Source organism: Acanthopagrus latus, chromosome 9 (assembly GCF_904848185.1).
Source record: "Acanthopagrus latus isolate v.2019 chromosome 9, fAcaLat1.1, whole genome shotgun sequence".
Taxonomy (NCBI): Eukaryota; Metazoa; Chordata; class Actinopteri; order Spariformes; family Sparidae; genus Acanthopagrus; species Acanthopagrus latus.
Window position 1 is genome coordinate 26,060,019 of NC_051047.1, and position 16,869 is coordinate 26,076,887.

The window sequence follows — 16,869 nt, forward strand, 5'->3', positions numbered from 1 at the left end:
TATCCTGGGTTTATAACCTAATACCTGCAAAAATGAAGTAGTGGACATCACCAGATTTGGATCAGATGATGGTGCTACAGGTAAAGTTAAGGGGTCACAAAAGTTATTACGGTTCATCCAAAGAATATGCAACAAGTCTATTTTCGATAGAAGCCGATCGCAGCCGCGTGAAGCTGCACAGAGCAGATCGAGCCAGACAGGAAGTCAGACAGTAGAACAGCATAGAGTATCCAGTCAATTTTCAAAATAAAACACCCTGTGGGGACTCAGAATCTAATAACACACTTCAAACAGACACTAAACTAAACGGTTTAACTAAGTAGCCGATTCCCAAATGTTAGAAGCCAAAACATTAAAACATCAAGGAAAAGTTACAAAATGTAACTTCCTGTAGAAAGAGAGTTGACTGTCTCATCTCATCTCTGGGTGCTTTGGGTTGGCAGCTCGTGTCAAACACCAACCCAACACGTCTGTTTGACGACCTTGAGGTGAGACTCAACACTCAACTGTCTTTTCAGAGGAAGTTACATTTTGTTACTTTCAGATATTTCAGAGGATACGTAGTCTTTCACAGCCGGACTGATCCAAATTCTTGGCACCTCTGCAAAATTACAGAGGGTTTCTTTTATTTATTTATTTATTTATTTTTTTGCACATGGGGACCCGAGTCTTGGCATTAAAATAGCTAAATCCCCACAAAACAAAAGTTCAGTACTGTTAGCGACCAGGTTAGACTAACTTGTGTCAAGCCTCAAGGTTGAATCACCAGCGTCAGTGCGATTCATCTTCTGGGGACGATGAATGTCTGTATAAACCTTCTTGGCGATCCCTCATTAAGACCAACAGACAGACCACCCATCCCACCTGATGACTCTGCCATGTCTACAGCCACACAGCTGCCGTGATGAGAATACTGTTACTCATCTCCACCAACCAAAACCAGAGTGGATGCAGCACTAATCTGAGCAATACGCAGGAAAATCTGCCACTGAAGTTAAAAATTCATTGAGAAAACTGAAAAAACAAAACACAGCTCCCATTAAAAAAAATCTCCTTTAATTCATACAACATCTAAAATATGAACTCTACCTTGTTTTGGCTTTTCCTTTGCTTCTGAAATGGGAAGATGCAGTAGAAGAAATATTTAGCCCAACTGAAGACTGTGGCGAGACACCAGCCCAGTCCGCCCATGCTCTCCTGAAAAACCTCCTCACGTCCTCGACCGGATAATTGCTGCCGCTCCTCTCTCCTCGTCTCTCCTCCCTCTCTAGTCTGCCCTTCAAAAAAAAAAACCAGAGTCCAGATGTACAAAGACCCGAGCAGCTAGTCCTGGAAGAAAATCCCGAGAATCCTGCAGATCTCATCCAAGGAATAAGACATTTTCCTTTCGGTTACAAGTTCTCCTTAAACTGAGGTTGAAGCGTTTCCTAAATGCATCCCTCCATCACTACAGCAGCATCCCTCCATCCTCCTGCCTCTCCTCTCTGTCTGTGGATGCTGCAGGTTCTTCCATTCAAAGCCCGAGGAGTTATAAGACAGAAGTGGGCGGAGGTGGGGTGTGTCGGGCAGAGCCGTCTGGTTAAGAAGGAGGCACTTATAGTGATGGAAAAAGGAGGAGGAGGAGGAGGAGGAGGGGGGTCTGCGATTTAATGTAGAAAAGAGGGGGATGGATGGAGCAGCAAAGGAACAATGAATATAAGCGAATGAATATCTCAGCGATTAAAAACGGAGCTGTAAATACTAATTAGGAGACAGGACACTAACAGTGTGTCAGAGTAAAGGCCTGATAGATTAAAAAGTGAAGGTGTGAGGGGAGATGAGTGGACTCAGAGGAGTGTGCTGGTGTATGTGTGGCTGTCAGGGGGCCCTAATGAAGATTGTCAGCCTCAGACCAATCATACATATGGCCTGATGGTGCCTCTGAGCCTGGACGCAAGCCAGCAGCCGAGCCGCACGTTTATTTTACCTTATTAGATAAAGTGCACGGTGCATAAGTGAGTTGTTGTGACTGTACGGAAAACTACTGCAGAGCAGGAAGGCAGAAAGCTCAGAAACAACAAGGGGGAATCAGTCCAGTTATCAAATAAGAGAAAAGCGTTCTGCAGATAAAGTGGAGAGAATCAGAACCAGAACACGTGGCCCGGGGGTTCTGGCAGCTGTCACATTAACCGAGCGTCCTCGCAGAACAATAAAGAGTCGCCTGGTTCCAGATCATGTAGCAGCACAGGAAGCCGCCTTCTCTGTTTCCTTTCAGGGAAATGAGAGAGCGAAGCCTCGGATGATTATTTTGGTGAAAACACTGACAGACAAACCCAGACGCTCGATTCTGGTGCATTCTTCCTGTCCAAAACATCGTAGTAAAATATCAGAAAAATGATCCAATTCAACTGTTTCCTGCTGCTGCGACGATGCAGAGTTGCAATGCAAACACTGTACATTGTACCTCTGCGTCACATTTTTGATAGAAACACGTGTTTCCTTTGGATATTGCCAGTTTAACAATGTTTTGTTTCAGCAGACGACCCTTGAACATAAATCATCAGATCAACCGTGCATGCTGGGTCACACCAGAATCCGAGATTAACATCCAGTTTTGTTTTGTTTTTTAGGTAACGAAAGCAGTGAGGAAGGTTGGTGGATTCAGTCACAAAATGTAGAATTCACTTTGGATGAAGTTAAGGAAGACTGAGATTTTGGTTATACATCATCAAAATACCAGTTCATGAAACACTGACGAAAATTAATTTGCATGCAAAGATACGAATATTTAATCTTAAATGCACCAATCACAAATTGAGTAATTTAAAAAGTAGAAATAGCAATATCCATGAAATTTAATCGATTTTTTTACTACATCTCTCCTCTAAACCTGTGAGGCTCCAAGGTGGCAATTAGCAAGTTAGCTACCGCTTTAGCCAACCTGACAAATAAGTCAACAATGTGCATTTGTATCAGTAACTCCTGTCTTGCAAACTCTGCCTTTGGGTGGAACACTTTTCTGAGTTGGCTGGTCAATGATCCGAACGTGCCACAAATATCTACGTTCCCGCTGCAGGTGATAGCAGAGAATTCCCATAACAACAATAAGAACAAAACACTGAGAGATATACAGCATTAAAACAATCTTCTGTGTTCATCTCGCAGGCCCGTCGGTGAAGGTGAAGCTGGGTAATTTGGTTTTTCGCCGCGGCCTCGCCGCTCCGCTTCATTCCGGCTCGAGCAGATTACACAATCCTGGCAGAGCGACAGAGAAGTTTCAGCGCGGGGGGAACAACATCATGCGCACTTCCTGCCTCTCTGCAGCACGAACAATGGGGCTGGTTTCACGTATCAGTCTGGCAACGTCGGGTCTGTTGTCCGCTCGAGGAAACCAGACGAGAGGTTGGCGAGTTAAGGGTCATTGTTGCCGAGAGAATGAGAGGAGGAGTGGCCGGTCGTGGCTTTAACAGGGGAGTGTTGGGGGGGCTGACAGATGTTTCGGTCTCAGCTGGTGGTTTCTAATTTGATATTACACGTCAACAAGAGTCATTCTTCTGATTTCTGGGCTGCTCTTATCCGCCCAGGAGTTATATCACGCAATTTGTTGAAAAACGTTAGATCTGACATTTCTATGGAGTCATAAAATAATATAAGTGGACGTAAACTTGACTAGATTTAGCATTCAGCGCCGGTCACGTGTTCCATGCAGACTCGGTGCCACGCTGCAGCTCACTGATGAAACTCTGCACCTGATCCCTCACTTCAGATGTATTTCAGCACCGTGCCAAGCCTTCGCTGAACCTCAATGACATCATGCAGCCGCTTTTTAACGCTCTGTGTGCACACGGCGGCTGTGAGACTCCGTTATTCTCACAATATAAACCGACATCCAGAGAGTCTGGTGGCTGTCGCTGCTGCAGAGAGGGCAGAGCAAATTTAAAAGGAAGTTAGCTAATAGCCAATAATAACATTTGCATTGGAGTCTCATTTTTTATGGCTTTTCATGTTACTGCCCCCCAACAAAGTGGCTGTGATTGATGCAGCAATTATCCCCTGGCCCTCCCTCTATTGATCCCAGGCGCTTGGTTTTATTTTTTGGGGGGATCAGGAGCTTGGAGAACGTGGCGGAGAGCCACGGGGAATTAACTGAAAGCTCATTTCATCTTTGAACGCAGTGAAGAGATTTGCTCCGACCTAATACTGCAGATGGAACGAGTTTTGGCAAATTGGCAAATCGTTGCAAATTTAAGGCGGGACGGGTGACAAAAAAAAACGGAGCGCAGTAATACATCCTGGTCTAAGGAAGGCCGTTAACCCAAAGCCTCTCAGAAGAAGGGACAAAGACCGGCAAAGCCTCCCGGGCACAGGCTCAAATCTCAGCGACTGTATGTGAATGATACTGTAACTCCACCCTGTGATAACGTTGTCTGGTGAGACGCGATAAAGAGTATTCAGAATTTGATGCCATGCAGAGGAAATGTGCGCCGTTTTTCCTAAACAAGAATCTTTTTTTGGTTCCCGATCTCATTTCCAACTTCCAGAAAAGAATCACTGTGCAGTCGGGACGCCTCTCGACCCGCGTACGTCTTCAGTTGTAACCGACGGTGTTTATCTAATCTATATTTTTTAATGTGCCGTCTTCTCTTGTGTTACTGTGACAAACCTCTTCCTACACTAGTCTGCACTGATATTAGAGGAGTGATCAGAGATGGGAAGTAATGAAGTATTTCTCAGGTTTCTGTACTTTACTTGAGCATCTCTGACTACATTTTACTTTTATGTAACACAAATATTTGTCCTTTTTGTCTCCTTTCTCTCTTTGTTGCTCCTGAGACTCAGCAATCATCTGTCTTGTGGTGCGTTCAGGAACAGCTGGGACAAATCCTACTGATTTTACCTTTAACTTTAATACTCTTTGTGTTATATTAATATGATGTGAGCTTCAGTTAGCTTTGACCACAAAATGTCCTTCAGAGAGAGACTTTTTTTGTCTGTCAGGCACAAATCAGCAATAATAAAGTAACGTTAGCTAGCTAGCCTTTATCCCAACAGGAATCAGGTCACTTCCACCAAGACGTGAAGATGCAAAATGGAGCTGTGGGGCAAAGTGGTCGGAGCATATACCTGCATATAAGGGATGTAGAAGTGCTCGACACCACTTTTAAAAGACTTTAAAGTGCGATAGAGAACTATGTTTGACAAAGGGAGAGCAAAAAGCTGCTCCAAATATAAAATAACAAGTGAACATTGTTTATTTTCTCATATTTTGTCACAAAAACAAAAAAAAAAAAACCACACAAAAAGACAACAGTATTATTACATCACTGCAGAAATCAAATGGATTTCCTATGTTTTCTTGATGCATATGGCCTCTATGGAACCAACAAATCAAAAAAGCATAAGAAGTTAAAAAAAGGGCTTTATCCTTTGTCCGGGGAGTAAATGATAAATTCCAGAGTGCAGGTTGAGCTATCTAACCTTTAATTATTAATCTACAGACGCAGCAGGCCAAACACAAAGTACCCACAGTGACCACTTCACCTTTTCAAGCAGCAATTATCAAGCGGCCCCTCGAACACCAAAGGCCCTGCGAGCAATCATCGGCTGCCTCATAAAAGCCCAGACGGGGCAGAAATGAACAGGATGTGGGCCAACGTGATGAAAAGGGGATGAAGGTCCCATCACAGTGTGGAGCTGGATCGCTCTCTCGTCACTTAGTTAACAACCTGCAGGAACACCCATTAAGCAGACACGACATCTCGACTATATGTCCATTATATCAAAGCGTATGAACATTTGAACAGGAGGCTTTGTCGTGTAAATTATCTCCTTGTGAAGTCGTTCAGTAGGTGAAAGTAAAGAAGAAGCCGCTGAAAGGTTAAATGAAGGTTAATTAAAGACGCCTGGTGGTCTCTCGTCTCTCCTCGCGGGCCGAGCGCCACTGAAGAGAGGACGGCCCGCTGTAAAAAACAGTCATCAGCGTGAAAGTTATTGGCTGTAAAGTAATTAGCTGCCCGGAGTGACACTTCAGCATCAGAGGACAAAAAGAGACTTACGGGCACACATGGAGACAGCAGCAGACTGTCTGCGTCTCCTCCGAGGGTCAAAACACAGACGGTACACAACACCAGGCACAAAGAGATGATGTCATCGAATAAAATACGACACAAACAACGGCTTCAATCAAAAGTCGACCGTAGAGAGGATTTCATTTGCACTGAGTGGAAACGATGCTGTCCACGTGAGAGGACGGATCAAAAACACAGACTGAGACAATCTTACAGTGTCCGAGTTCGTCTTTCAGGTCAACATGAGCACAAAACCTCCCAGCAGAGAAAGAAAAACAAACAACAGGCTTCATGGAAGAACCGTTCGTATGAAGTGATTAATTCTTCGATGGTGCATACGAGTGATTTCAGAGAATTTGTGGCATTCACCAGTTTTCTCACGCCGTCTTTAATCGTCGCTTCTATACGGACAAAACTGTCTTTCTTTCAACACAGAGGAAAAAAACATGTTTGACTTCAGAATAACAGCTTAATACTGTTAAATAACTTCTCAGGTGCATAATATTTTCTAACAGAGTCCTTCAGGATGACTTCTAACACCGCTAAACTTTTTGACTCCAGTCTTTGTAGAAAACAGGACTAAAAAGTTACCACCTGTTGCATTTTCATCCACATTTCTCATCTTGTTTTATCATCAGACTTTTCGATAAGTTGATTCAATGCTGGATTTCTGTAAAAAAGTTACGCCTCTAAACCTAAAAGTTGGCTTTCGTAGCTCACGGACATGAACTGAAAAACAGCTTCCATCCTCAGACGATGTTTAGAAGTAACGTTACGTGTAGCAACATGAAGTGAAGCTGCATGTTAATAACCTCAAAACAGGCGAAACCACCTGAGAGCTCCTCTGTGGGTGGACGGACCTGGAGATGGGAGCGACTCTTTGACCACCCGCGGTTAAAACATGACATGTTGCAACAGCACTCACCAGCCAGAGGGACATCGCCGGCTCTCGCTTTGAACACACCTGGGGCGGTAATTCCCTTTTCACGGATCCACGGCTCTCTCCGACACCGAGCGGGCTTTTCTGGGATTAACAGGACTCTGTTATTGTCCCCCTCAAAAGTTGGGCGCACTGACCAAAAGAGAGCCTCGCAGTCTGGCCCCTTATCCTGACATACTTCCTGAGCTGCATTGTTAGCAAGGAGAGAGGAAGCACACACACACACACACACACACACACACACACTATGGAAAGCCAGTGTCAGGAGATCAGAACATGGAAAGTGAGAACACCAGGAGCTGCTGTTTGCTCTGTGAGATTTTTCTGTTTCTTGTACTTCAGCCAAGGTCAGTGTTGAAGCCACACACAGAGATGAGATGCTTTTTTTTTTATGACCATCGAGTTCTGGTTCTCCGTTTGCGGGTTTCGAGACCAAAATAAACGCAGAAGAAGAGCTTTCAGTGAAGCCGACGCTTAAAAGGAGGCAAATGACTCCATACAGCGGAGGAGTGGAGGAGCTGGAGGCTGAGGTGAAGAGGTCGCCCCTTTGCAACCATCTAACTCCAAACCAAACGTTCCTCTCTATTGTTTTCTTGTTTTTTTTTTAAAACAGACACTTAATGGAGGCCAGCTCAGACCCGACAGATTCATTGCCACTCGTCCATGAGCGTGGAGAGGACTCAGGAAGCAGAGCGTGCAGGGTGAGAAACAGGAGAAGCGTCAGACGGACATTAACGTCCCTCCAGTTTACTCTTCTCCTCCCGACTCGACTTTTACAAGGTTTTTAAGAAAGAGGAGATATTTACTTTGCCGGAGATGAAACCCGGCGGCCGCCTGCTCGCCTCAGACTGTTAGCTGAACGCACACACACGTTCCTGCCACACATGTTCCTCATTAACTAATTATTCAAAATCCACGAGCAGAGGAGCAGAGGTGAGAACTAACAAAGTACTTTTATTTTTCTGACAGCTTTTTACTTTTCGTCCCAACATTTGTACACAAATATCTGAACTTTCTCCTCCAAACATCTTCAAAACAGGCTCCTTACTTCAGTCTTGATGCATTTAAGGGGAACCGTCTTCCCAACATCGACATAAAAGATTGTTAAAAAACAGAAACAGACAGAGAGGGAGGCTGGAACGTGGAGAAAAGGCGTGTTAGTGTCTCGTATCTGCAGAGATTTTCTTATTTTCTCACTTTGTTGCTGCTCGGGACGCTTTACCAACCCAGCATCTGTCAATGTGACGTCCTGGGAATGAGACTCAACAATCAACTATATTTGTGGTGCGTTCAGGAACAGCTGGGATAAATCATCAATCCCACCTTTAACTTTAAAAGTCTCTGAATCATATCAAAATGGCGCGAGCTTCAGTTAGGATATCTGGAAGTGCAGCTGCAGGCTACCAGTGAACTCGCTGTGCATCTCTGACACACACAAGTCACTCCTGCCTCTGATTTTCAATGATCGATGAGAGATTTTAGAATTAAAATCGTGACACATCTTGTTCCAAACATCGGTCATCTACCTCCTTGATTAGTAATAATCGTTACCGGCCAACACATATAACAATAAACCTCAGTTTCATGAAGCTACAAAGTGTTTTACATAAACTTAATAACTGTCTGAAACATCTATAAAACAAACCTCCTTTGTTACAACCTGAGAATGTTTCTGCCCATACATGTGTTGCAGATAGAGGGATTCTGCCTCTGTGTGTATTGTAAAGACTGTGAAGCCCTGAGCCAAAACCATATAGGGTTCATTCTTCCTAAAGCCCTTCACAAACCCCCCTCAGCTGGATCAAAGTCTGCGCTGTGTGCTTAGGTTTTAACATGGAGGGGGGGTGTGTTTTACTTTCTGGCCGATTGTTATCGCTCCTCAGAGTGCTAAGCCATGAGCGAGGCCTCCGTGAGCGCCGCTGCCAAGAGGAGTGTCTGAATATCTGTGTGAGCAGTCCTTCCCTGCCATGTGCTCTGGGGATCAGGCAGAGGCATGGCTCTAAATTGGAAGCGCATGTTGCGTGAGCTCACACTTGTCATCTCTGATTAAACCAACGTGAACGCCGAGTTACAGCCGAGTTACAGCAGATAACTGCTGCGGGTTTTAACAAATCACAACGCTGATCATCACGCCCCCTGCTGGCCTCCGAGCCGCCATCGCCAGAGAAAAGTCCAGACCACGATCTGTAAACACGACAAAAAAACACCTCGGGGACTCTTCTTCACCTACTTAATTGCTAAATCCCTTAAACATTTATTTAGCTGCTCGCAGGCCGAGTTCAGCCGTCTCGGAGAGGAACATCGCAGCATTACTCACAAATTAGAACGTCCTCTGGGAGCACATGGAGTCGACGCATTCCACATGTGCAGGGAGTGATGCAGCATGTGGGATAATGCTGGCAGATTATTAAAGATGATAGGCAAAATTACAGAGTAATCCCCGAAGATTTACAGTTTGTGTGGACACAGTCCCGGGATGATGACTAATAAAGTCAGACCGAAACAGCAAAGAGGGCACAGATGTTTGAACAACTGCGTGAAATGTTGTGGTTTCGAGCTCAAGGAATTAAGACGCGATTAGCCGCTGATCCAGGTTTGATCATCGCAAAGCAGCATGTACAGTATCTCCTCTGGCACCGGAGGATCCAGAGGAGCTCGAACGGCATCTGCAGATCTTCTGTAGGCTGAACAGATGACGCCACAGCGAGGTTTTCTGGGAGGCATCTGTAATTTGTGCGCGTCGTTGACATGCAGATTGCAGGCGGTGGCAGAGTCACAATAAGAGAATCGCTGACAAACAGTAGAAACTGTAATACTGAGCTCACAGCTGTTCCTGTATGGGTCGCAAGTATGTTCTTTATTTTTACGAGTCAAGTGTGTCTAAGAGGGAGTTATCTCATGATGCAGATTTGGGGAAACAGATGCATGAAACCAGCTCAATCTCTGTCTTTCCCACTAAAAGGTCACTCAGAGAAACTACAGACACGATACTGATCGCGTCTGTAAAGATGGATTTGGAAGAAAAGTCTCTGCTCTCAAAGCATGTGGGCAGCAATAATGAGCTCCCATTAATAAACACATCCATAAACATTAAGTCTTAATTAAATCAACAACATCAAAATACAAAAGGTTCACACAGCGTTTTTCCTGCGTGCCTCGAGGCAGCCAATCACAGGCACTGTTACATCTTTGATGAGATGAACTCGTTTGGTATTGAATTACAAGATATTTGATAGCAGCGAGGCAAGGTCATTTAATACCAAGAGTAATAATGTGTTTAAATTAGTTTGAAATGTCTTTCTCCACAACATCGGCATCAGCCACAGTAATCAGCATCAGTCGGGCTCTAATAATAATAATAATAATAATAATAATAATAATAATGATGTCAGGTTACACTGGCTCTGCTGTTCACTTGCTTGATTATGATTGAATGTTACAATCAGCCGGCAGCCAAACAAGCTGATAAATGATCCAGTTATTGTAAAGCAGGCGTGAAAAATCTGAGGCCAATCAGCTAATGTAAGCATGACATCAGCGTTCTGCCTGAACTAACGCACGGCAGCTCAATGTTTTAAATAAGTCTGTGGTTTTTTTTCCGTCTTCAAATGAGCAACCATGTGGATACAGCCGTGACTAGATGTCTCCTGCAGTGTTGTGACTTACAGTTAAAGGTTTACTGTGCAGGATTTTAGGGCTCCTAGACGTGTGTGTCAGCACGTTCAGCCTGGATTTTCTTGAATATTTTCCCGTCTTCATAACGTTTCTGTGGGTCAGTGATTCTGGAGGAATCACTAAAGCAGCAAAAGGCAAATACTTCATGGTTAAAGTCACTTAGTTTAAAGCTCTGAGCTTATGATTAAGACCGAAATTAACTGAGTTTAGGTTCTGATTAGATTTAGAGGTTAATGTTAACGAGGGTCAAGGAAAGATTTTATAGATGTTAGGAAGCAAACAGAGTCTTTAAAAAGGTAGTTAAAAGTGTGTGTGTGTGTGTGTGTGTGTGTGTGTGTGTGTGTGTGTGTGTGTGTGTGTGTGTATAAGTGGTTGTGTGTGGGAGGCGGTGGCGAGGACACACCGCCTGTCAGCTCCAGACGAGAAACACCCACCGAACACGGGGGCTGGATGTCTTCGCGGCACCAACCGTAACCCACGGTGACGGAGAGCCTGCCCACTAGCCGGGCATTATGCAAATGTAAATCACGCTCGACTGGCCTCAAGACGGTGTGTGTGTGTGTGTGTGTGTGTGTGCGCGTCGGCACGGCCTCACATTTCACCCAAACTTTATTGGTGCCAGTGGCCTTTTGTCTGCTTTAATTGAATTAACTTCTCAGAAACGGACCTTGTTGCAGGAGAGCGATGGGACACTACGCAGCCGTCACCGCGGCATGGGAGCTTTTAACTGTGTTGACATTGGAAACATTCAGTGCCCTCGAAGAAAAGGAGCTTCTCCTTTAGAGCGTTTTATAACTTGGTTATCATTCGCTTTTAAAAAGGAGCGACACGAACAAATCCGTCACAGCCTCGGGACATAATAGACCAGTAAATAAAGAATCACAGTTGAAAGACTTGTTTCTGTCCCTTTGTCATTTTCTGTCCTGTGTTATAATCACGTTTTCAGACTTGTTCCTATGACAAGCATCCCGTACAGGACACAGATCGTGTAGCGAGGAACTTTTACGTTCTCTCGCAAAACTCTGTTTTCTTTACTTGTTTGTTTTCTCACCGAGTCCGTCCCAGAGCTCTCATTTGACACTTTCCCTCATCCTGACGCCGTTCAGCGCACATTCACGAGGAGGTTTAAAGGAGGTACGATACAGCTGCTGTCAGGGAAACCATGGCAACTCTGACTCACTGGGATGTGCTCTGCAGAGCCCTGGACCACAGTCGGTGAGCAAAAGTGAAGTAGAGTGAAAAACAAATGCAAACGTTTCTGTGGAGAGCAAATTGAAAAAACTCTGCGTGGTCAACAAGTGCAAAAGTTTTAGGCAAGTTTTTGTTTTAGGGGTTTTTGTAGTTTCCAGTAACTTTAAAAAGGGCAAAAATAATTCCAGCCCAGAGAGAAAGGTGTTATTTAAAAGGTCTTGAAATTGATTTTGTCATTCAGCGTCTTACGTTAGACCAGTAGGATTATTTCATGGGGAATAATTCTGTGTTTTTCTCGGCGCTTCTCCGAGTTCAGCACTTCAAATCAAAACATGACGGTGGTCACGGTGGTTCAAATCCTCGTAATGAGCGAAGAGTTTCTTGGGAAACAAGATGATCTCATTGTCAAGAACAACGTGAAACAATGGAAATGTGTTTGTGTGACGACGGTGCAGAGACCTTGTTTATTATTCAAGACACAAATCCAAGTTTAATATATCTGAAATCTGATCTAACAATGTAATATAATTCATGCGCATTACTGCATGATCTATCATTTTTATAGCATTGATTAGGTCACCTTCTATCTCCGTTGACATTTGTGAGCGATTATGTGAGTACATAACAGTTTAAAATGTAGAATGAGTCGTTGGCAACGTCCCCATCTGCTGGTTAAAAAAGCCCGTTATCATTAAATCAAACTGTTGTTACAGTCGTGAGCTGAACTTTGAAGCTCCTGGTGCATTTCAGAAAACCGTCTCCAGATAAAATACTGCGCTCTGTCGTTGTTTTGGCTACGCGCCGCAGGTCGAGAGGAGGAATGTGTTCTCTGTTTACTGGTTGTCTTCCTTTTTCTTTCATGTCTGCTTGTCCCCGGTCAACACGGCAGCGACCCGCCCAGCCGCCAAGCAAACAGCGTCACGTGGGGTTTTTTTTTTTTTTTTCCCCTGCAGATAAAAGAGTCATGGAAATTCAAACGTTTGGCCACGTCTGAGATAATGTGAGGCAAACAAGTTCCCTTCGTCTTGATTTTTGTGCAGTTACGGACTTGAACAGGCTCGAATTAAACAGCAGATGATGGATGGCACAGCTGGCATCTCAGATAGATGTGTACCAACTCAAGTTTCAGAAAGTTACCGACTAAATTTCACACTGAAACACGTCAGTGATGTTGTGGTTTGTCCTGACCGGGAACACGTGTCGAGCTGGGTCCAAACTGCAGTCTAATCCGATGACGTTGGGCCTCATTGTCCTTTTGTGGGTTTCTGGTCTCTGTTTCATTATATCTGGACACTCAAGTGGATCCGAGCAGACTCGCTACAGAACTGTGCAGTGCAGGAAAAATCACATGTATCACCATTTAAAATCTGAGCTACTATTCTAATAGGTGGATAAAAAAAAATGATCAGAAATCATCCAGTGAAATGGAAACTTTGGTGGCTTATAGTCCATTCAAAGACGACATTGTCTGCATGACCCACTGCACTATCAACACACAAGGCTATTGTTCATATGTGCCATGTTATTTGTATGCAACCACCTATAAAGTCATGCATGGAAGCATTTTGGATTCTAAACCATGGATGGAAAAATGCTGGATTGAGCTGAAGCTGTTTGGAAAATGTAACTGCATCAACTTGTCACTTTATAAGGCACGTTTGATTATTCTTTTGAAATGCAGATAAATGTTAAACTCATGCTTGCACTCCTAGAAAGCTTCTCTGGTCTACTGACAGCTCGCAGTGCTTTACAAAGACGACCGTACTCTGATGGAAGAAGCTGCCATGTAAGGTGCCGCCCAGCTCATCAGGAGCAACTCTGACTTTAAGTATCTTGCTCAAGGACACTTGGACATGCAGCCAGGGAATCAAACCGGCAATCTCTTGTTTACCGGACGACCGGCTTTACCACCTGAGCCACAGCCACCCGGTGCCAATTAGTTTAAATGGCCGCTGTGATGCGATTACTGAATTTCGGAGCAGTAATGTGTCACACTAAGACAAATGTAATGTGATTACAGTAATGCTATCTAATGCATTACGTCTGATACATCAACTGTAAGATATTCTGGTTGTTTCTGAAGTTTTAGATGTGCATGTGACACAGACAACTGTACGCATCATGATAAATACTCACCACAGAGAGGCGGCAGCACTCAGCGCTGAGTGACGGCAGCAATAAAGCCTTTCAGTCTCAGCACAGACCTCGTTTCTTACGTTCCTATATGGACTTTCCCAGACTGCATGAATAGCATATTGGATTACCTAAATTGAGGGGTTTTACCCTTTAAGCCCACTTCATTTTTACATTACATTAGTCACAGAAGTTCTGAGAACATAATCTGCTACTACTTTGCCTTCTGCGTGCCTGTCTGCCTTGGCAAGTCTTCGCGGCGTGACTGTGAAAATAGCCTGAATACCTCGGCATCATTGTGTTGTGCTGCGCTGTCAGGAGCCGTTCATAAGCGGCGCAACTCAGGTTGGAAACTTTCCTCGGGTCCTGCGAGTTATATTCTTCCTGACAAAATAGGGTGGCTGGATTACATATCGCTGTACTATCACTGTGACACCGACTTGACCCGCGCTGCACGGCAGTCAAAGGAGAGCGTTGTGAAACTCCTGCCTCGCCACATGTAGTGAAGAAAGTTTACTGCATCCTTTCAGGAAAAAAAAAAAAAAAAAGCTTGGAAAGTAATTGTTTGCACATTTGGACATAAGTGGTGTTAATTTAGATAAATATTCGCTTTGTAATTGATATTTAATCTCAGGAGCAAAGCATGACTTTAGCGTTTTGAACACCGCTGTGCTTTATCTGTCCTGAAAGGTTGGGCTGAGATAACAGTAATGGACCCGACAGGCTCCAGTTAGATAAAGTGCCTTTAAACTGTATTAAATGAAAACGGGTCAAGCTGTTTTTTTTAATCAGTTAACTGCTCCCTCCGCCGCAACACTGTTACTTATCACTTCACCGGATGACATTCCTGCGATCTCTTTGTCATTTTGTGCGATTGTCTTGCCGTCTTATATTACAGCTTAAGCTCCCTCCAACACCTGCCATCTGCATTCTGAAGTTTACACTGCGAGACTGGTATTCACACGACACCAATGAAGTCGCCAAACTACATGCCAAGACACTCGGTCGCAGTAACCCCCGAGAGAGAGCGGTCGGCAAAAGTCTTGGATTGTTGCTGGAAATCTTTACTGCACCACAGCTACACCAGAACGAGTGTTTAGATTCTTGCAACAACCGTAATTTATATTTTTCACTGCTCGTTGATAGACAGCCATCACTGATTAGTGCCGTTATGGTACCGAGAGCCGAAGTCCATCCCCTCCCTGTGGACTCCATGACACCTTATTTCTGAAACACTTTGCATGGTGGCGACTGGAGATCCTACTTGAATGATGTTTGTCAATCTATAAGATCATTTCCATTTATACACGGCAGCCCTGCCCAGTAATTTACAGCACTGCATGCAATGGATTAATACAACCGGAGATATTACAGGGACGGCCATGAACGTATAAAAAGATACGGCTAAATCTGGAGACAAATTCTGATCACCTCGTGTTTTTTATCATTTTTTTCAGCTTATACACACGTGAGAGTAACAAATAGACTGGGTGTATTTTCAGCTTTGGTGTGAACACAGCCTCGGGGACACCGTAAATAAACTCCACCGCCTGTGTGTAAAGATATAAATGTGCGGCACGCCGGTGACGCTTGTGTAGGATTTCAGGCGTGTGCGACACATGCGTAGCATCGGGTCCAAGTGTGTGATTTAATTAAAGATTCCTTTAGGAGGCGACACACCCGCTCTCATTAACAGGGATCAGGACGGGAACGCCGAACATGTGCCGTTTCTTTTTTTTTAATGGAGGGATATTGAGTTTCTACTCCTGTTCTTCTAATAATAAAGGCTTGGCAAACTTTCTCTCCAGAACAATCAACTGTTGAGTCCCTCTGTGTGTGTTATCTTTAAGACACTGGAGACGTGTAAAGAGAAGAGTTACGTTTCTCCAAAAACATTAATCATGAAGCTCACAATGGACGCATTTCCACCAGCGTGGCGGTTAGTCATGTGTTTATCCAGAGAGTGCTTTATTTTTTCTGCACAGTGCTGCACGTGACGGTGAGTAATCTACGTGTTTATCGGACACTTTATGGTCACATTTCATGCAGCCCATTACGTTTCCCCTCCCAGTCCAGCGAGGAACCACATTCCAGTGCAAATACCTATGAAATTCCTCCACAGTGGAATGCCTAAGTGTGCAAACCTATCCTTTAAAAAAGCAGTGAGGGCGAACTAGCAACAATGATCTGCCTCAGCTTGTTACAAGTATTGGTGCAAAATAGAGAGGGAGAGAAGAAAAAAAAAAAAAAAAAACCCGGTCTTTCTTCCTGTGTGTATTCAGGGTAAATGCAGCATGTCAAAAGGGGGGATTTATTACGTCCCCAAAGAAAAACATTCTCCCGATGATGAAAACATGATTGGGCGACCTGGGTAGCTCAGCCTAACTTCTGCTCCACTGTCACAGTAATTACCCTTGGAGCCCCGTGGCATCCGACCTTGGTGAAAAACACCCCGGGAAAAAAGACGAGCCACAAATATCAACAAAAGACACATTTTGAGGCGAAGGGGATGCGACCTGGGAGAGCCGAGCACCCTGTCCATCACTCGGAAGTGTTGTGAATGGCTACAAAGGCCCCCAGAGTGAGACTTTGTGGGATTTGGACGTTGCCAAGAGCAAATGCCACATCGCCTTGCCAAGTATTAGGACGAAGACAAGAAAATCCCCCCCACACGTAGAGAAATATCAACAAAACTGCAGCATAAAGGCCACATTCACGGGTGCACAAAGCCACAGAGGCTGGATGGTAGAGAGGCTAACAGAGTGTATTATGTTGCCTCAAGGTCTGAGGCTGAGGTGGAAGTTAGGCCTCCGCTTTACATTCCAAGAAAAGGGGCACACAACCATGACTCTGGGGGGAAAATACAGTTGCCCTGCGCCTTAA

The 16,869-nt window shown here is 44.4% G+C and overlaps 1 protein-coding gene across 8 annotated transcripts in view; it reads right to left on the reverse strand.

Moving 5' to 3' along the window:
• tns1b (tensin 1b) overlaps positions 1-16,869 on the reverse strand; it is a 162,035-nt gene that overhangs the window by 138,827 nt on the left and 6,339 nt on the right. The window contains exon 1 of one of the 8 annotated variants that reach the window (XM_037110286.1): positions 6,973-7,119. The exons of the other annotated variants lie outside the window; for them this stretch is intronic. Coding sequence (XP_036966181.1) covers positions 6,973-6,987 — 15 coding nt within the window. The 5' untranslated portion in view covers positions 6,988-7,119. Of the gene's footprint in view, positions 1-6,972; positions 7,120-16,869 lie in introns of those variants that run through there. 8 annotated transcript variants of the gene reach the window in all.